Source organism: Eptesicus fuscus, chromosome 13, assembly GCF_027574615.1.
Source record: "Eptesicus fuscus isolate TK198812 chromosome 13, DD_ASM_mEF_20220401, whole genome shotgun sequence".
In the NCBI taxonomy this organism is placed as follows: domain Eukaryota; kingdom Metazoa; phylum Chordata; class Mammalia; order Chiroptera; family Vespertilionidae; genus Eptesicus; species Eptesicus fuscus.
Window position 1 is genome coordinate 27,511,439 of NC_072485.1, and position 20,057 is coordinate 27,531,495.

General features: G+C 39.9%; 1 protein-coding gene across 1 annotated transcript in view; it reads left to right on the top strand.

Moving 5' to 3' along the window:
* Positions 1-2,843: 2,843 nt before the first annotated feature.
* Positions 2,844-20,057, top strand: part of NOX4 (NADPH oxidase 4) — a 163,895-nt gene continuing 146,681 nt past the window's right edge. The window contains exons 1-2 of the mRNA XM_008153612.3: positions 2,844-3,087; positions 3,720-3,815. Of these exons, the coding sequence (XP_008151834.1) occupies positions 3,031-3,087; positions 3,720-3,815 (153 nt within the window). The 5' untranslated portion in view covers positions 2,844-3,030. The remainder of the gene's footprint in view (positions 3,088-3,719; positions 3,816-20,057) is intronic.

A 20,057-nucleotide genomic window follows, 5' to 3' on the forward strand; every position in this document is an offset into this window, starting at 1 on the left:
ATGCGTGGAAGGACACTGTCTACCAAAAACAGAAAGCTTCTGTGTTTATTAAGCGATAAGCAATAGATTAAGAACATCTCTCACTGCCAAAGAGAGTTGATCAGCAGCATAGGATGATTACTATTCTCGTACCATTATTTCAACCAAGAGAAAGGTATTTGTCATTTGATTTTGTTTTTCCTACAAAGTTTTTTTCCGGACAAAATTGTGATATTTTTCATTATGTGTTTTGGAATACTGATATAGCTGCAGAGCTCTCTCCTCATTGCGTTCATGGACAGGCCTTCCCATCTTGGGAAAGACAGCGTTAACTACTTGCACTATACCATCTGGCCTACAGAACATCATATTGGAAAGAAACTCCATAATGAGAGTGCCTATCTAACAAGGCAATAGCTCTGTCTCCTGGGGATACCTTCCAGTATTGTTTCCTTGTAAGGCAACAGAAACAGTCGGATCCTGCGCCCCTCTTACAGACCTCCTATAAAATAATAGGGATACGTATAACAAATCAACATTTGTCTAGCATTCTGTCATTTGACAAAAGGGTTTCACAAAAGTATCTGTTTGGGGTTGTTTGAGATACAAGCAAATACTCTTTTATCATTTCAGGCAAGTGTCTTTCTCTATTTATTTTTTCATCTTTATTGCAATATTATTATTCTAGTGAACATAATATTTTTTCCAGCGTTATTGAGATTATTGACATGCAACATTGTGCTGACTCAATACTTGATACACATATTTGGTGAAATGATTGCCATTCTAGCTTTAGTTAACACTTCCATCATCTCATATTGTCACCATTGCTTTTTTGTGATGAGAACATGGGGGATCTACTGTACTCTCTTCACAATTTTCAAGTATATAATACAGTTATCTATAATCACCGTGCTGTACATTAGATTTGCTGAACTTCTTCATTTTATAACTGGAAGTTTGTACCCTTTGACCAACATCTCCCCCTTTTCCCTACCTCCTCAAGAAAGTTCCTTAATCTCTTTTAGCTTCAGTTTCCTTATCTTTAAAGCTGCTATGGTGAGAATTAAGTGAGATTTTGTATATGAAGTAACAAGGACAGGGCCTGACACTTTGTATACAGTAAGAACTAGATTCTTTTTATTTCCTTTATCCTGGAAGTAGGTGACATTTTTTTTTTTTTTAAATAAGGGTGTTTTGGGTTTTTTTAATATATTTTATTGATTTTTTACAGAGAGGAAGGGAGAGAGATAGAGTCAGAAACATCGATGAGAGAGAAAACATCGATCAGCTGCCTCCTACACACCCCCCACTGGGGATGTGCCCGCAACCAAGGTATATGTCCTTGACTGGAATCGAACCTGGGACCCTTGAGTCCGCAGGCCGATGCTCTATCCACTGAGCTAAACCGGTTTCAGCAGTAGGTGACATTTTAAAATTGTCTTTTATTCTATTCTTCAATTGCTTCACTCCTCTCAACTCATGACAAGAACCAACCCATTTTGTAGACCCTCCCACCTCCTATCTATTGAAATTATGGCCCTGAATGGTTACTCAGGGGTATAATTTGAGGAGCACCAGTGTGTCCCAGAATTTCCTCCAGTGGTGATACCTCTTGGGTTCTGTGTGTGTTGTTTTTCTGGCCCTTGCTTAATAAGAGCAGAATGCTATTTACAAATAATATACTCTCTTACTCCAGGAAGATTTGAGGCAGTTTTCAGGATTTAATTATGTATGACACAAGAAAGCCCTATATCAAAAAGAGAGGACCTACTATTAGAAAGAGAACTTGGTAAAATGTAACTAGGATTTGATATGGATCATTCAAGTTTTGAATTAAATCAGTCATTAATCAGTTCATGGAATTACATGAGATAAGCACATTGCATTTGGCAAAGGAAGTAGGATTTTGTGAAAATTTAGTTTCAATTTTATATTATGCATGTGTTATAAAATGTATTTTGTTTAAAAAAAGAAAAACGCTCGAAAGCCATGGGATTAGGCTACGAATGGTTTACTCCTTCCACCACTTGTTACTGGACCATGTCGGGAAGTTCCCGATGTAACAGACATTTATTGAACACTTATTTTTCACCAGGTATTCTTCTAAATGAATGCTTTCTTCCTCTTCCCTAACACTGATATGCAGTGTAAGACAGATACCCTGTGTCAATCCACACTCTTCTCACCCCTCACCTGGCCGCTGTCTGATACAAGTTTGAGAGGATTCCTGTTACTAAAGTAACTCTGATACTAGGTAGTAAAATGTAAACACCTAAATAGAGTAAATCTGAGCTCCCCTAAAGCCCCTGAGAATCACATCCGCTTTAACCATCCATGCTCTGATTTTTTTTTTTTTTTAATTCAGAATTTTCTTAAAAGCATTGCATCCCTGTGGGTTGGAGTAGGGATGGGGGACAGAGAAGAGAAGGGTGGAGAGAGGCTTTAGGTTTGAGTTGTTGAGCGTGGGCGGGAGAAGGGGGACGCTAAGTACACAAAAGACTTTTTCCGTCCTTAATGTCGTTACCAAGGCTCTTTGAGTTGAACTTTGTTGGAAAACGACCTGTCAAAAAGAAGTAGGTGTGTGTGTGCAGGAGAAGGCAGGCCAGGTCCCCACGTTAAGGAGGACTATCTGTCTCCGCATCTTGTCTTTCAGAACTGGGCAGGCTGGGCTGCGGGCCGCCTCCAGCTCCCAGCTCCCAGCTCCCAGCCGGGACACCCTGAGCAGCAGCAGCCACAGACAAAGGGGCCGAGCGGCGGGCCGGGGAGCGCGCGCTCGGAGCGGGGCCGGGGCCGGGGCCGGGGCCGCCGAGTGGCCCGCGCAGACCCGCTGCGTCTGGAGCCGGAGCCGCGGCGCCCGGAAGACCCGGCTCGGGGCGCAGACCCCGCCCGGGCTGGCTCCGCGCCGGCCTCGCGCTTCCACTCGGTCTTTGACCACCGCCCTCCGCCTCCGGCCCGGCCCGCCCCCGCCCGCGCTCCTGTACCCACGGCCCCGGCCGCCGCCGCTCCTTCCCGGGCCGGCGGGCGGCGAGCTCGGCGCAGCGGGGCGGCATGGCTGTGTCCTGGAGGAGCTGGCTGGACAACGAAGGGGTTAAACACCTCTGCCTGGTAGGATGGCGGGCAGGCTGTCCCCGCGTTTTGTCTCTCGTGGAGAGATTTTGATTCATTCTTCGAGCGTGCGCGGGTGGGAGGCTGGAAGTGGAAGTTTTGCCTCGGATTCGAACATTCTCAACTCAGAAAACTTGCCGCGGTTACTACCTGGAGATCATAAAGATGCCACCCTTTCTCCAAAAGCCGGAGACCTTTCCTCTACCCCGAGGGGAGAGCGGCTGTGGAGGAAGGGAGAAGGGATCACTTTAATGAACTCAGCTCTTTGTTAACCCTTTAAACATCGTCCCTCCTTTGCTCTCTGCCCAGAATGCTTCTGCTTGATGGTGTGTTTTAACAATACACATCGCTGGGGACCTGGTGATATCACTCATTTCCGAGTCCCGTTTTTTTGTCCTGCAAGGGATGTCTGCAGATCATTCAGGAGACCTGTTGACAGCCCAAATGCTTCCTCTTAGGTGCAGGGGCTGAGTGAGGTCAGATGTGTTTTTCTTGGAGTGGTTTTCAGATTGCTTTCCGCAGTTACTAATTGAGGTTCCATTGAAAGTATTGTGTCCAAGGAATGTCCTTAAGGTTTCCCTTCATCAGGTTATGTTTACTTTTTGTTTTCTCTCTCCTTTTGTATGATGTAGCTGATCTGGCTGGCCCTGAACGTCCTGCTTTTCTGGAAAACCTTCCTGCAGTACAACCAAGGGCCAGAGTACCACTACCTCCACCAGATGTTGGGGGTAAGTGGGAGTTGGGTGGCCCAGTACAATGCATTCAATGGAGGCAGCGGACCTTGCTGCAGTCCTTGATCAGTTCTTCCATTCATTAAAGAAACATTGGTGGTTCACTGTGAAATATTTGCTAATCTCTCAAGTGGGTGAAGTTTTCTTGATTTATCATTTATACTTGTCTGGATTAAAATGACTGACTCTTTCAAGTACCAAAGATAATATCTGCTAGAGGGAAGTGGGTGAAGCTGTCAGACAGGCTAGTAGTGCCTAAGAAAAGTTGCTTCTGCTTGGCAGCTAGCTGCAAAGTGCCCTGAAAGATCTGCTTGGCCAGAGGGACCAACCGATGACAGGTTTTACTTTTCACTAATCAAGACTTCAGCCTGCCCATAAGCTCATGCAGAGGATTTCTGTAGTGTTTCCGTTCTAAGTCTCACAAAGTATGTGTCAGTGGCAGTATTCACTGACATTGAGAAGTGGGTAATTCTTAGTAATTTATTTAAACCGATGATAAACCGGGCACTTTATAAATATTTAGTTTGAGCCAGGAAACTATTCTCCCCATTTTACACATGGAGAAATACAGGCTAAGGAAACAGAATGGCTTGCTCAAGTCCCTCAGATTTGAATGAACTGCTGTCTGGCCTTTTGCTTCTTTCTCATACTACACAGATTTTCTAAACCACTTCACTGGCCCATCTCAGATACTTATGCCACTGGTTAGTATTATTATTCTTTATTAGGGCTGCCCAATAGAAATATAGCATGAGTCATAAGTAACTTAAAACTTCCTAGTAGGACATTTAAAAAGTAAGAAGCCAGTGGCATTAACTTTAAGAATATATTTTATTTCTAATAATATATCCAAAGTAGTATAATAAATTGAAGTACTCAACATGTGATCAATATTTGACAAAAAATTGTTAATGAGATATTTTATATTATTTTTGTTTGTTATATTATTTTTGTTTGTTAATTCTTTGAAATATAGCTTTACACATATGCCCGTCACAGTTCAGTCACTAAATTTTCATCAGAAATACTTGACCGATGTTTAGAAATCAGAAACTTTTACAGATGATATAGTGGATTCCCATAATCAAGTTGTTCAAAACCTATTTAAAGCTTTTCAAGTAACACAAATGATTATAAGTTTTTAAATTTTAATTTATGTCAATAACATTTATAATATTAAAAATTTAGTTCCTTGGTGGCTCTACACCAAGCCATCAATCAGTTCAATAAAAAGACATCAGAATATAGGTAGTCCTCTTGCTCCCCCTCTTCAAAATAGGAGCTGATATTGGAGGATAAGTTGTGGGCTTTAATTATTGATATTCTAATATATAAAAACCCAGGGTCCATAATGTCCAAAACGACCAAAGACTGACTGGCATAGAAACCGACCAATCAGAACAAAATCTGGGTGAACTGTGAGGAGCCAATGGTTGCCTAGGAGGTTAGAGCTTTTGACGCTGACTGGCATAGAAACCGACCAATCAGAACCTAATCTGGGTGAACTGCAAAGGCAGAACCTAAGGTGGGGGCTGAGGAGGGGTTTTAAGGGCAACAGCTGTTTGGTGTAAGGTGTAAGAAAGTGGTTTAATTTTTTAATGACTAGTTTGGCAGTATAGTGCATATGGCTGGCTATCAGTCCGAATATAGGGGTTATGTGTTTTTGTCTGCCAAAAGCATCTCCTCCTGCTAAAAACGAAACTGCCCTCCCCTGCAACTTGATCTCGCCCCCAAATGCCCTCCCCCCATTTAAGCAATCCTATCCTATATAATCTATCTATACTAATAAAAGGGTAATATGCTAAAGACCAGGTCAACCAGCCATCTTCCGGACGTCCAATTTCCTTCTGGACAAAGCCATGGTGGTGGGGGCTGAGGCAGAGAGGGCAGTTGGGGGCGAGATCAGGCCAGCAGTGGAAGGCAGTTGGAAGTGAGATCAGGCTGGCATGGAGGGCAGTTGGGGGCTAGATCAGGCCAGCAGGGGAGGGCAGTTAGGGGCAATCAGGCAGGCAGGGGAGGGCAGTTAGGGGCAATCAGGCAGGCAGAGGCAGTTAGGGGCGATCAGGCCGGCAGAGGAGGGCATTTGGGGGCGAGATCAGGCCGGCAGGGGAGGGCAGTTAGGGGCAATCAGGAAGGCAGAGGCAGTTAGGGGCAATCAGGCCGGCAGGGGAGAGCAGTTGGGGACAAGATCAGGCTGGCAGGGGTGGGCAGTTGGGGGCAAGATCAGGCCAACAAGGGAGGGCAGTTGGGGGAAGATCAGGTCTGCAGGGGAGGGCTGTTGGGGGCAAGATCAGGCCAGCAGGGGAGGCAGTTGGGGGTGAGATCAGGCCGGCAGGGGAGGGCAGTTAGGGGCAATCAGGCAGGCAGAGGCAGTTAGGGGTGATCAGGCTGGCAGGGGAGAACAGTTAGGGTCAAAATCAGGCCAGCAAGGGAGGGCAGTTGGGGGCAACCAGGGCGGCAGGGGAGGGCAGTTGGGGGCGAGATAAGGCCAGCAAGGGAGGGCAGTTGGGGGCAAGATCAGGCCTGCAGGGGAGGGCTGTTGGGGGCGAGATCAGGCCAGCAGGGGAGGGCAGTTGGGGGTGATCAGGCAGGCAGAGGCATTTGGGGCCAAGATCAGGCCAGCAGGGGAGGGCAGTTAGGGGCGATCAGGCAGGCAGGCAGGCAGAGGCAGTTAGGGGCAATCAGACAGGCAGTCCAGTGAGTGGTTAGGAGCCAGCGGTCCCAGATTGTGAGAGAGATGTCCGACTGCCGGTTTAGGCCCGATCGCACAAGGATTGGGCCTAAACCAGCAGACGAAAATCCCTCAAGGGGTCCCCGATTGGAGAGGGTGCAGGCTGGGCTGAGGGAACCACCCCGCCCCATACATGAGTTTCGTGCACCGGACCACTAGTGTAACTATAAAAACATCTCTGACTTTTCCCTAATCTGATGATGGAAGCCTTTGAAGAATGAAGGTAAAGGTATTTAATTTTCAGAACTGAGGTATCCATTTTTATTACTAGGGGGCTAAGAGACTGTTCTAACCAAAATTAAAGAGTAAGAACTGACAAGGAGTCCAGATGGTGTGGCTCAGTGCTTGATTCGACCCAGAGGTCACTGTTCGATTCCAGGTCAGGGCACATGCCTGGGTTGCAGGCTCAATCCCTGGTGAAGGGTGTGCAGGAGGCAGCTGATCAATGATTCTCTCTCATCATTGATGTTTCTATCTCTCCCTCTCCCTTCCTCCCTAAAATCAATGCAAATGTAGTTTAAAAAAAAAAAAAAAAGAACTGACAGGGAAAAGAAGATCTTACATGATGGAAGATAAAATAATATTGGAATTAATATGTCTTTGTAGAAGTTTTATCATGATTGTTTTCCCAGACTGATTTGACCCTGTCCTGGAGGCAACTTGGTCACGGCTGGTTTATGCCTGAGTTAATGTGCTAATCAGACTGTGTACTTCCTAGAAGATGTTTAATTATGACATGCTGTGAATATTGGAATCTTATAATTATCTAAGAGGGAAAAACAGTCCTTTGAGGAAAGCCAAAACAATATTCAAACAAATGAAAAAACCAAACAGTAACTTCTTCCATCTTCCTATAGCAACTATTTTAAAAATTCCATTTATTGGGGTAACATTACTTTTTAAATAAAGGACTCCATTGATTACTTAAGATTAAATCTGTTTTTGAGATTTATTTATTTTCAAGTATTGGAAAATGTAGTTGCTCGTACTTTAATGGAAGAACTAATATGTTGTGACCAACTCTAAAAAATTAGTTTCTTAAATTTTTTGAAATATCAAAGCAGTTTAACTGAGAATACTTCCAATAGAAACCTTCACATTTATATTCACCTATTTGAGTTGTATTTCTGACATTTTAACAATTAAAGGATATCATTTAATTGATATAAATATTTTAATTTGAGAAGAGAATGAGTTTTATGGTACCAGATTCAATATGTCTTGGTTTTATATCTTTCCCCCAAAACTAACATATGTGTATGGACTATTCACTTTTAACCTAGTTATCCTTATAATGCCATAATGAGAATGTAAATTTTTTTTTGCTTTGTCTTGCAATTATTATTTTAGATCTTTTACATGGTTATGAAGATCTTTTTTTCTTTTTTAAAGCTCTAATTGAGATACCTATGTTAATTAGAGGAATGTCTTGAGCATTTAGTGTTTTGTTTTGTTTTTCTGATTTCACAATGGTGATCTTTCTCTGGTCAATCATTATCCTTTAAGTGACTTAGAAACATTAACTAATTTACCCTCTCAAGAGACCTAGAAGTTATATCATAATTAACATATTTCAGAGACAGAAATCTGATGTCATGTAAGTTTCTTAAGGTCAGAGAATGGAGTCTATGGACCAATGGACCTCGTATTTTAAGTCAGTATTGTTTTCACTGCTGGCCTAGGCAGCTTTAATTCTGCTGAGAAGGAATACATGCCTTCTATCAATTTCAGAAAAGGCTTGATCATTAACTTTTCCCCCTTTATTGCACAGAGTACTCTTGTTTAAATTTGGGATAGTTTTAACTAAGTGTATTTTTTGTTTCCTTTTATTTTTCAATATTCTGTTGTTTGAAAACAATTTACTTCTATTTATTAACAGGTGAAATAGTTTATATTACTTTGATACCATCATTATATTCTTAATCTGTTTAAAATAGAGACTCATAGTCTAATTTAGGAGAGAGCTTTAATATCTTAGATTTCTTCCTCATTTTCACAAATAGAAAAATGAGGTTGAAGTGATGTACTCACTATCAGCCACTGAATTAGTGGGTTTGTTACCATTTTGATCTGTTCATCCTGTCCGTCCAATATTCAGTCTCTTAACAATGAACAACTCTATGAACCTATGCAAGAACCTATTAAATTATATACTTAATGGACCTCTAGCTTTTCATCTTATGTGAAATGATATTTAAAGATATTTAGTAATTTAAGAAGTTAAGGAAAAGTACTGATTTATCCCTAACATAACATATTTTCAGTATTCCAGTTGTTTCAGACTTGTCTCAGACAAATTATTAAGGAAATATGAGACATTTTTATTTAAATAACTCCAGATTCTACAGTATTTTAGCATGTAATGTTTAACCTCTTTGTTTTATACAGCTAAGTGGCCACTGTATAATCCTCTTTTATCAACACCATCCAAAACAGCATAGAATTGGGTGTTGGAATTAAGTTCAGAGATTTTCAAATGTCCCTTCTTCATTTCATCCTATCTAATAAAAGGGTAATATGCAAATTAACTGTAACTCCGTCGCAAAGATGGCGGCGCCCATAGTGGCCGGGGCGCTGGACGCTGGTGGCATCGCCCCAGCGATGCGCCCCAGCATCCCGCACACCCCAGCCTGTGGAGGGAAGAAGGGTGGGCCTCTGGCCAGAGGCTGGCCGGGGCGCATGGGACCCTGGTGTCATTGCAGGCTGGGTTGAGGGACACACCCCCGTGCACAAATTTCTTGCACTGGGCCTCTAGTTATTAATATCAATAACAGATTACATTCATTGAGAACTAAGTATCAGGCATTAATCTAAAAGTTTTGTGTTGATTAATTTATTTAATCTTTCATCCATCCTATGGAGTAGATATTTTAAATTTTGTAGCTAAGAAACTGAATTAGAAAAGTTCTGTGACTTGCTAATCAGTCACAGAAGTAGGACTCTAGCCCAAACATCCCGGTTCTTAACCACTGTGCTCTCAGTTTCTTTGCAACAATAGGCTAAGCCATGTGGAATTGCCATTTGATAGAACAAAAATAATTAAGTATCAAACATTTCAAGTGGTTCAACCTAATTACAAGTATTATAATTTATTAATCACATTCTATCTGCCACAATTCTTTGTTGTCTTTTTATCATCTAACATTTTAAGGAACCTCTATACTGTTTTCCATAGTGACTGCACCAATTTGCATTCCCACAAACAGTGCACAAGAGTTCTCTGTTTTTATTCTTAAGCTTGAGACAGACTTGCACAGTGAGTAGGTATCCTGATACCTATTGCATTAATTTGCTGGTGCTTCCATAACTACTAGAAGTACTACAGCAGTGGTTCCCAACCTTTCTAATGCCGCGACCCTTTAATACAGTTCCTCATGTTGTGGTGACCCCCAACCATAAAATTATTTTCGTTGCTACTTCATAACTGTAATTTTGCTACTGTTAATGAATCATAATGTAAATATCTGTGTTTTCCGATGGTCTTAGGCGACCCTGCTAGTGGTTCTCAACCTGTGGGTCATGAACCGCTGCTGTAGAGCCTAAGTAACTCCAGTCTGCTGTAGAGCCTAGTAACTACAGTCTGGGTGGCTCAAATAACAAATTTATTTCCTCACAGTTCTGGAGGCTGTATATTATATGCTTTCCCCTGGGGAGCACCTAGTCTAAGGGAGAGGAGCCTGCTGACTTTCAGAATGTTATAGGGACCTTAGGGAAATGTAATAGGGACCTTGGGGATTGTTCTAGTTCATTTCTCATTTGACAGATCAACTTGGTATAGTTAAATGTCTTCTTTATTGACTCACTGGAAAGTTCAATGTGGTTGGTAGGTCTTCTATCTCTAGTCAGTGTTTCTAGTTCATCACACTAAGCATTTCATTGATCACAAAATTGATTTTTAAAGTGCCCAGGTAATTCTGGGGAAGAAAATCAAACAACTCTAATTCCTTTCTGACAAGATCATGGGCTTTGGAACTACACGGGAGTTTGAATCTTGGCTCAGGCATTTATCTTCCTTTATGATTGTGACAAATTATTTCTCTGAGCCTAAGTTTAAATCGTCTATAAAGAAAGTCAAGCTTAAACCTTCCTCTTATGTTAGTGGAGGTGAAATGCTTAGCACTTGGTGCATATGCACTTAGCAAAAGATAGCTATTATTGTAAAGACTAAGTAATATGATTTAGTTTTAATGTTAATAATACTATTAATAGTACTAAATCATAATATTATAAAGTATTTATGTTTATAAGTAAAACATTAAAAGAATTTATAGAAATGTAAAGATGGAAGGAACTTACTCAGCATATAGCAGATGGTAGGACTGGGAAACATTCTTTCCTTTGGCTGATCTCTGGCTGCCTCCCTGACCCTGATATCAGTTATCTGCTAAAATTTGTAACTGGCACACATTTTATGGCAACTTGGTTACGATTGATGGGTGGAATTTCAGTTTGAAGTAGAATGCATTTCATTCAAAGGAACATTTATTAATCTTCATAAAACCTTGGAGACTTCAATATATAAACAAGGGAAATAATGCCTTTCACAAGTTTATCGTGAAACCTAAAGAAAATTAAAATAAATAATAATAATAGTTAGAGTCGACATTCATTAAAATGTTCTCATGGGCTAGACATGGTGTGAAATTTTTTATACATTCAGTGTCAGCGCCTTATCTAATCTACAAGGTAAGTTCTATTACATAAGAGGAAACTAAAACATGGAAATTATAAATAACTTTCTCATGGATTACAATTCCTAGCAAAAAGCCCATTATTTAATAAGAGACCCCTTAATGCTGCTTTTCTTTTTTCTTCTCTCTTCTCTCATCTTGTATAGCCGTATACAGTTCACTTAACATGTCTGTAGCCAGTGAAACGTGATGAAACTAACCCCCTTATCTCAGAGTGCTGTGCTGAGGATTAGAGGACTTAATGGATACAGACCTACTTTGAAGAACTGAAAGCATCACATATGTTTTTTTAAAAAAAAATGGTTGTTATCACATTCTTTTCTGTTTTCTGTTCATTCCTCCCAGATTTTAAGGCTCCAGCCATGGTACCATTACCAGAGCTCATCTAGGAGTCATAAAAGACAGTTTGGACAAAGGAACGAGATTTCATATTCATGACAGAAAAGCGTTACATGGCTCTTAACATCCAATATGCTTTACACTTACAGTGATTACTACTTATGTGGGATCCAGAAGGCCTGTGATGTATTGTAATGAATAATTTTGCAAAGGCATGAACTAAGAGTGAGGCCTTAGTAGAAAGGTAAATTGCCTAGGTGGTAGTGAGCATACTTCACCTCTTCGTTTCCATGTCTTAATGTAATTTTGTAATGTGAATCTTTGCTTAGGCATTTATCTTCCTTTATGATTGTGACAAATTATTTCTCTGAGCCTAAGTTTAAATCGTCTATAAAGAAAATCAGGCTTAAACCTTCCTCTTTTGTTAGTGCAGGTGAAAAGTAGTTGATGAAAAGTAGTTTCTGTTGTATTCTAATAATGGGACTAAAACAAAGTAGATGGAGTAAGGAAAAGATGGACATTTCATGATCACTAGAATTAGTTTACATTTTTAGAAATGGGAAAGTTGAATTTGACAATGACTCTTATCTATGGATAAATAAATCCAATACATTTTCTACAGGGTGGAAAATGCATACTTTTAAGGGTTTCATGGATTTGGAAATTGTTAAAGGTCTCTGTACACATCAAGAATATTAGCGGTCTGATGTAGCTTGAGACAAGAAGAGATGAGGAATGCACACAAAGTGAAAGCATTTTATATATCAGATTTTTTAAAGTGGGTGCATTAACACTATTTAATTAATGAAATGATCTATGGTGAAAGCCTTTCTGACTATATTCCTTTTTCCTATGATAGGATTTTCAAACAGTTGATTTAAAAAATTGCAAGTAGTTGTGTTTAATGTAATCTGGAAAGCTCAGGTCCATTGGAGGATCTGAAGTGGCAGTGATTCAAACAAGCTTCTTTTTCTCCATGCTATAATTTTGATTTTCCTTTTTAACTTCCTGTCCCCCCAAATACACTCTCTTTTACATGCCTTCCAGTTAGCATCTTATCCTGAGTGAACCCCATCTCCTATGGATTCCAAGGTTCATGAGGGTACCCAAAAAGGAGACTGTTGTGGAACAAGAGAATAAGAACCACCTATTGAGAATACAGATGAGATAGGATGATGAGTGCTTTTACCTCCCACTGATTTTCCTTGGCCAAGTTAGTTTAGATAAGTTACTTTGGGTCTCTTTGAGCTTTGTTCATTCTCTTGGTTTGAAAAGCGTGGGCCCAAAAGCACATTTATAAAGCCGACAAAGGTGAAGATACATTTTTCTTTTTCCTTTTTTTTTTTTTTTTTCATAGCTCAGAATATCTAAATGGAAAACCAAGCAAATATCATCAGTGGTCTATATTAATGGATTTCCATTGGAACACAATGACTCATATTAAACCACAGGAATGTAGAACTTCAGTATAAAAGTTCTACTGGACAAATGGCATTTGCTGTTTGGCATTGTTGGAATGACATTTGTTACCTACGTGGAATTTTTCTGGGGGTTGGGCTTTGGCTTGTTCTTTGTGGAACCCATCACTGAACTTTTCAACTATTTTGATCTTGTACATTTTTAAAAATGTAAAACAGCGAGAGAATGACTCAAATGAAAATCTTGGAAGAGTTTAGTTTCCTGGATCATAATGGGTCTACAAGACTTCCTTAGTTTTGGTTTGCCTGAAGAAAACATGTCTTAGATTGTACTGGTTTTAAAGCTTGAGTGTGTCATGCTTAAAGAAGAAAATGGCTTTTTTTAACCTACAGGTTACAGATGTATACAATTTAAATTGTTAAAAGTTTTGAATAACATTCATTCTATTTCTAGTTAAAACCCAGTGTCTACTATTGCTTTTTCCTAAGCATGAAGCAACTATTAGCTTAAATTTCAAATATAGTAATACCTGTGAAAATTCAATGGCAACATTATAATGTCGTGAAAAGAACCTGGATTTTGTACACAAATTGACTTAAGTTGAAATATCGACCTTAACTCTTAGCAACTATGCCTTTAAGTAGTTATTCAAATCTTCAAAGCCTTAGTTTTCTCAATTTTAAATTGAGAATTATATTATTAAATTGAACTATGTGAAAATTACAATATTGAAACATTTTGATTTACCAAAATGGCCATTTTGCATAGTTTCACCTAATTTCTCTCTGGTAGGGTTTTTTTAAAGAAGGGGTTTAAATAGGATGAGGAAAAAGAAATGAGTATGAGCACCTAGAAAAGTGTTACTTTCTATTTTTATTTTATTCATTCATTTATTTTAAATATATTTTTATTATTTTAATAGAGGAAAGGAGAGGGAGGGAGAGAGAGAGAGAGAAATATCAATGATGAAAGAGAATCATTGATTGGCTGCCTTCTGCATGCCTCACAGTGGGGATTGAGCCCACAACCTGGGCAGGTGCCCTGACTGGGAATCAAACCGAGACCTGGTTTATAGGTCTACCCTTAACCCCTGAGCAATACTGGCCAGGCTCATTCTTTTTAAAAATTTTTATTTTTCAATTGTAGTATATATTCATCCTTATTTTGTATTAGTTTCAGGTGTACAGCAATATTATAATATTACTAGAGGCCCGGTGCACAAAAATTCATGCAGTCGGCGGGTGGGGGGGTCCCTCAGCCCAGCCTGCGCCCTTTCACAGTCCAGGACCCCTTGGGGGATGTCCACTTGCCAGCTTAGGCCCACTCCCCAGGGAATCGGGCCTAAGCTGGCGGTCAGACATCCCTCTGGCAGCCTGGGAGCCCTCCAGGGATGTCCCACTGAGGCTTAGGTCTGCTCCCCGAGGGAAACGGGCCTAAGCAGCAGTTGGACATCCTTAGTGCTGCCGAGGAGGCGGGAGAGCCTCCTGCCACCTCTGCTGCATTCGCAGCCATCAGCCCAGCTTGTGGCTGAGCTGTGGGAACACACTGACCACTAGGGGGCAGCTCCTGCATTGAGCATCTGCCCCCTGGTGGTCAGTGCGCATCATAGTGACTGGTCATTCCTAGTCATTCCACTGTTAGGGTCAATTTGCATATTACCCTTTTATTATATAGGATTGACTATATTTTGTAACTACCAATTTGTACTTCTTAATCCCTTCACCTTTTTCACCTATTCCCCCAACTCCTCTCCCCTCTGGCAACCATCAGTCTGTGATGGTTTAGTCTGTGAGTCTGAAGACATATGTTTAAATACTCTATGTTTATGAATCTGTTTCAATTTTGTTTGTTCATTTATTTTGTTCTTTAAATTCCACATTATAATTGAAATCATATTTTATTTGTCTTTCTTTGATTGACTTAATTCACTTAGCATAATATCATCTCTAGGTCCATTCATGTTGTCACAAATGGTAATATTTCATTTTTATTTGTGGCCAAGTAATATTCAATTGCATGTATGTAGCACCACTTTTTTTATCCACTTGTCAACTGATAGGCTTTCGGGTAACTTCTATATCTTGGCTATTGTGAATCTCTGCAATAAGCAAAGGAGTCCATATATTCTTTTGAATTAGTTTTTGGATTTCTTGGGATATATACCCAAAGTGAAATCACTAGGTCATAAGGCAGTTCTATTTTTAATTTTTTGAGTAACCTCTATACTGTTTTCCATAGTGGCTGCACCAGTAGTACACGAGGGTTTCCTATTCTCCACATCCTCCTCAACACTTGTTATTTGTGGATTTATTGATAATAGCCATTTTGATAGGTGCTACAGGGTTAATTAACTCATACAGTTCAATACCAAATTAACAAACAGTCCAATTTAAAAATGGCCACAGGGCCCTAGCTGATTTGGCTCAGTGGATAGAATGTCAGCCTCCAGACTGAAGGGTCCCAGGTGCAATTCCTGTCAAGGGCACATGCCCAGGTTGCATGCTCGATCCCAAGTAGGGAGCGTGCAAGAGGCAGCTGATCAGTGATTCTCTCTCATCATTGATGTTTCTATCTCTCCTCCCTTCCTCTCTGAAATTAATAAAAAAATATATTATAAAAATAAAAAATGGGCAAAGGACCTGAATAGACTCTTTCCAAAGAAGACATACAGTTGACCAATGGACGTATGAAGAGATGCTCACCGTCAATAATCACCAGAGAAATGAAAATTAAAGCAACAATGAGATATCACCTCACACCTGTAAGAATGGCTGTCATCAATAGTTTCCTTCTTTCTAATATAAAGTTGTAGTAAACAAATTTATGATGATGCTAGACTCATTTCTTTCAGAGAACATTGTTGAAATTAAGACTGTTTTTATGTTGAAATCTATTTGTTAATGTTTGCTAATCACCAAAGGTTTCCAGTAACTAAGTTTATTTCTAATTTGGAAAAAATTTGAAAAGATATTTTACCAATGACACTATGATCTTTTTTTCTAATTATAATTTCAAGAATATCTAAGCTCACAATTAATTGCTTTTCATTTTGCATTGGTTTTTAAATTTTAGCTCCAAATTTCTTGGTCTTTTTAAAAATCTTCTGTCAAGCAAACCAAAGATTCAGGTACACATGAGACTAATTTCACAGGACACTAGAGGCCCGTTGTGCACTCTGGGGGTGGGGGGTGTCCCTCAGCCCGGTCTGAGCTCTTTCACAGTCTGGGAGCCCTTGGGGATGTCCAACTGATGACTGATGGGTTAGGCCTAAGCCACAGGTGGACATCCTTAGCGCTGCCACAGAGGTGGGCTGCTGCACGCACCAGCCATCAGCCTGGCTTGTGGCTGAATGGCGCTCCCCCTGTGGGAGAATACTGACCACCAGGGGGCAGTTCCTGTGTTGAGTGTCTGCCCCCCTGGTGGTCAGTGCGCATCATAGCAACCGGTCGTTCCCCCATTCGGTCGATTTGCATATTACCCTTTTATTATATAGGATTAGCAGCAAATCCTCTCTGTAAAAACAAAAGATTTAAAAATACCTAGGTTTTTTATGTTAGGTACAGAGGATTTAAACTTATAACCTCAGTTCATAGCACATTATCTTCATGGGTCTGTTCAAGGCTCCTGTTTACTTTTTTCTTTATTCATTCATTTATTATTTCATTATTTATCACACTCCAGGCTCCAATTCCTTTCGCCCTACATTAGCAACCTTTCTAATAATGTGCTGACATGTCTTCTTCTATTGGTGTTTTATGCACATGTTTCTTTTAATCCAAAAATTTGATATTGTGCATATAACTCATTTTGTTTCTTGCTTCTTTTCACCCAGTATTACGTTTTCAAAATCTATAGCTTTGCTTCTTATAGCCGCCTCATAATCTATGGTTTGTATCTGCTACAATTTCTTATCTATTCTTCGAGAAACTGAACATTTAAATGATCTCAAATTTCCTGCTACTTCAAATAGTGTCATGATAAGAAATATACTCATAGTGTAAGTATTGTAAGGTAGTTTACTGGTTTTATAATGTAAAGACTTTGCCTATCAGGTTTTATTTTTTTTTAATTTTAATTAAATTTGTTGGGGTGACAATGGTTAATAAAATTATAGAGCTTTCAAGTGTACAAGTCTATGATACATCATCTGTATATTGCATTATGTGTTTGCCTCCCAAAGTCAAATCTCCTATGTTACCATATATTTGACAACTTTTATACTTTAACTTCCCCCACCTTCCTTTTTCCTCTGGTAACCACTATACTGTTCTGTGTCTATGAGTTTTTGTTTTTCTGTATTATTTGTTCATTTGTTGCTTTCAGTTTTATATTCTACATGAGTGAAATTATAGGGTTCTTCACTTTTTCTGTCTGACTTATTTCACTTAGCATGATATTCTCAATATCCATCCAAGTTGTTGCAAATGGCAATATTTCGTCCTTTTTTATGACTGAGTAGTATTCCATTGTATATATGTACCATATTTTCTTTATCCAATCATCTATCAAAGGACACTTTGATTTTTTCTATGTGTTGACCACTGTGAATAATGCTGCAATAAACATAGTGATATACACTGAGTTGCCAGATTATTATGCATTCAGAGATCATAATAATCTGGTCACTCAGTATATATATATACTGAGTGTATATCCTATATAATAAAAGGCTAATATGCAAATTGTCCCCTCGACCAGGAGTTTGACCGGCAGGCAGGCGGGCCAATCACCCATGTCCCCTCCCCCTGGCCAAGCTGGATGAACCACACTCATGCATGAATTCATGCACTGGGCCTGCCTGCTGTTTTCCATACTGGCTGTACCAGTTTACATTCCCACCAGTAGTGAAAAGGGTTCCTTTTGCTCCACAATCTCTCCAACATTTATTTGTCCTGTTGATAATAGACATTCTAACAGGCATGAGGTATCTCATTGTAATTTTGATTGCATTTCCCTAACAGCTAGTGAAGTTGATCATCTTTTCATATATCTTTTGCTGTCTGTATGTCTTCTTGGGAGAAGTATTTGTTCAGGTCCTCTGCCCATTTTTTTTGTTGGATTGTTTATATGTTTGATGTTCAGTTGTTTGAGTTCTTTATATGTTTTGGATATTAACACCTTATCAGTGGTTTTGTTTGCAAATTTATTCCATTTAGTTGGTTGCATTTTTGTTTTGTTGATGGTTTCTTTTGCTGTGCAGAAGCTTTTTAGCTTGATATAGTTCCATTTGTTTATTTTGCTTTTAATTCTCTTTATGGTCAAATTCATAAAATCCTCTCTCAGACCAAGGTACATAGTTTAGTACCTATGTTCTAGTCTATGTAATTTATTGTTTCAGGTCTTATATTTAGGTCTTTGATTCATTTTAAGTTGATTTTTGTGTATGGTGATAAGTAGTCTAGTTTCATTCTTTTGCATGTGACGTTACACTGTTTCCCAGCACCATTTATTGAAGAGTCTTTCTTTTCTCCATTGTATGTTTTTGGCTCCTGTGTCAAAAATTATTTGCCCATATACATGTGCATTTATTTCTGGGCTCTCAATTCTATTTCATTGGTCTGTATGTCTGTTTTTCTGCCAATATCATACATTTGGATTATTGTGTCTTTGTAGTAAAATTTGAAGTCAGGGAATGTGATATCTTTAGCTTTTAATTTTTCCTCCCTTAGGATTGCTTTGGGTATTCAGGGTCTTTTGTGGTTCTATACAAATCTTTAAAAAATACCATGAAAATTTTTATAGAGGTTGTATTAAACTTATATATTGCTTTGGGTAATATGGCCATTATTTTTATTATTATGATTTCAAAGTATACTAACCCATTGGTTTTATTTATTGTGTATCTTTATTATTTGTCCAGTTCTTTATGCTTAATTGATAAAATATATTACACTTTAAAAAAGTGTAATATATTTTGGTGATCGGGCCTAAACAGGCAGTCGGACATACCTCTCACAATCCAGGACTGCTGGCTCCCAACTTCGCCTGCCTACCTTCCTGATTTCCCCTAACTGCTTCTGCCTGCTAGCCTGATCACCCCCTAACCATTCCCCTGCCAGCTTGATTGATGCCTAACTGCTCCCCTGCCAGCTTGATTGACCCTAACTGCCCTCCATGCAGGCCTGGTCACCCCTAACTGCCCTCCCCATGAGGCCTGGTCCCCCCCAACTGCCATCCCCTGCAGGCCTGATCCCCCCCACCCCAAATACTATCTCTTGAAGGCCTGAGTCCCCCCAACTGCCCTTCCCTGCAGGCCCAGTCGCCCCCAACTTACCTCCTCTGCTGGCCTGGTCTCCCCTAACTGCCCTCCCCTGCAGGCTTGATCGCCCCCAACTGCCCTCCCTTGCAGGCCTGGTCCCTTCCAACTGCCCTCCCCTGCTGGCCATCTTGTGGCAGCCATCTTGTGTCCACATGGGGGCAGCCATCTTTGACCACATGGAGACAGCCATCTTGTGTGTTGGAGTGATGGTCAATTTGCATATTACTCTTTTATTAGATAGGATATCATCTTACACTTGATTTGCTGTATTGTTTTATCAGGAGTGGAACTAGTGTGAGCCACTGCATGTTGACCAATTAAACTCTGAAGAGTTTGACAGAAGAGTCTAATACTTAAATTCAATTCCCCTCCCCCTCCTTATCTGTAGTTTTGCTTTCCACAATTTCAGTTAACCATGGTCAACTGAGGTCTAAAACTATCAAATAGAGAATTCCAGAAGTAAACATTCTTAAGGCTTAAATGGTACATCCTCCTGAGAAGCATGATAAAATCTCTCTTCTGCTGTGTCTTGCTTGGTATGTGAATCATCCCTTTGTCCAGAGAGTGCACATAGTATACGCTCCCTGCCTGTCAGGCACTTAGTAGCTCTCTAGTCTAGGTTATCAGATCAACTGTTGTGTTATTGCTGTGCTTGTCGTCACACAACCCTATTTTAGTTAACAGTGCTCCATTCACATAATTTTTATTACAGTATATTGTTACAGTCATTCTGTTTTATTATTAGTTATTGTTGTTAAGCTCTTACTATACCTACTATATAAGTTAAACTTTATCATAGG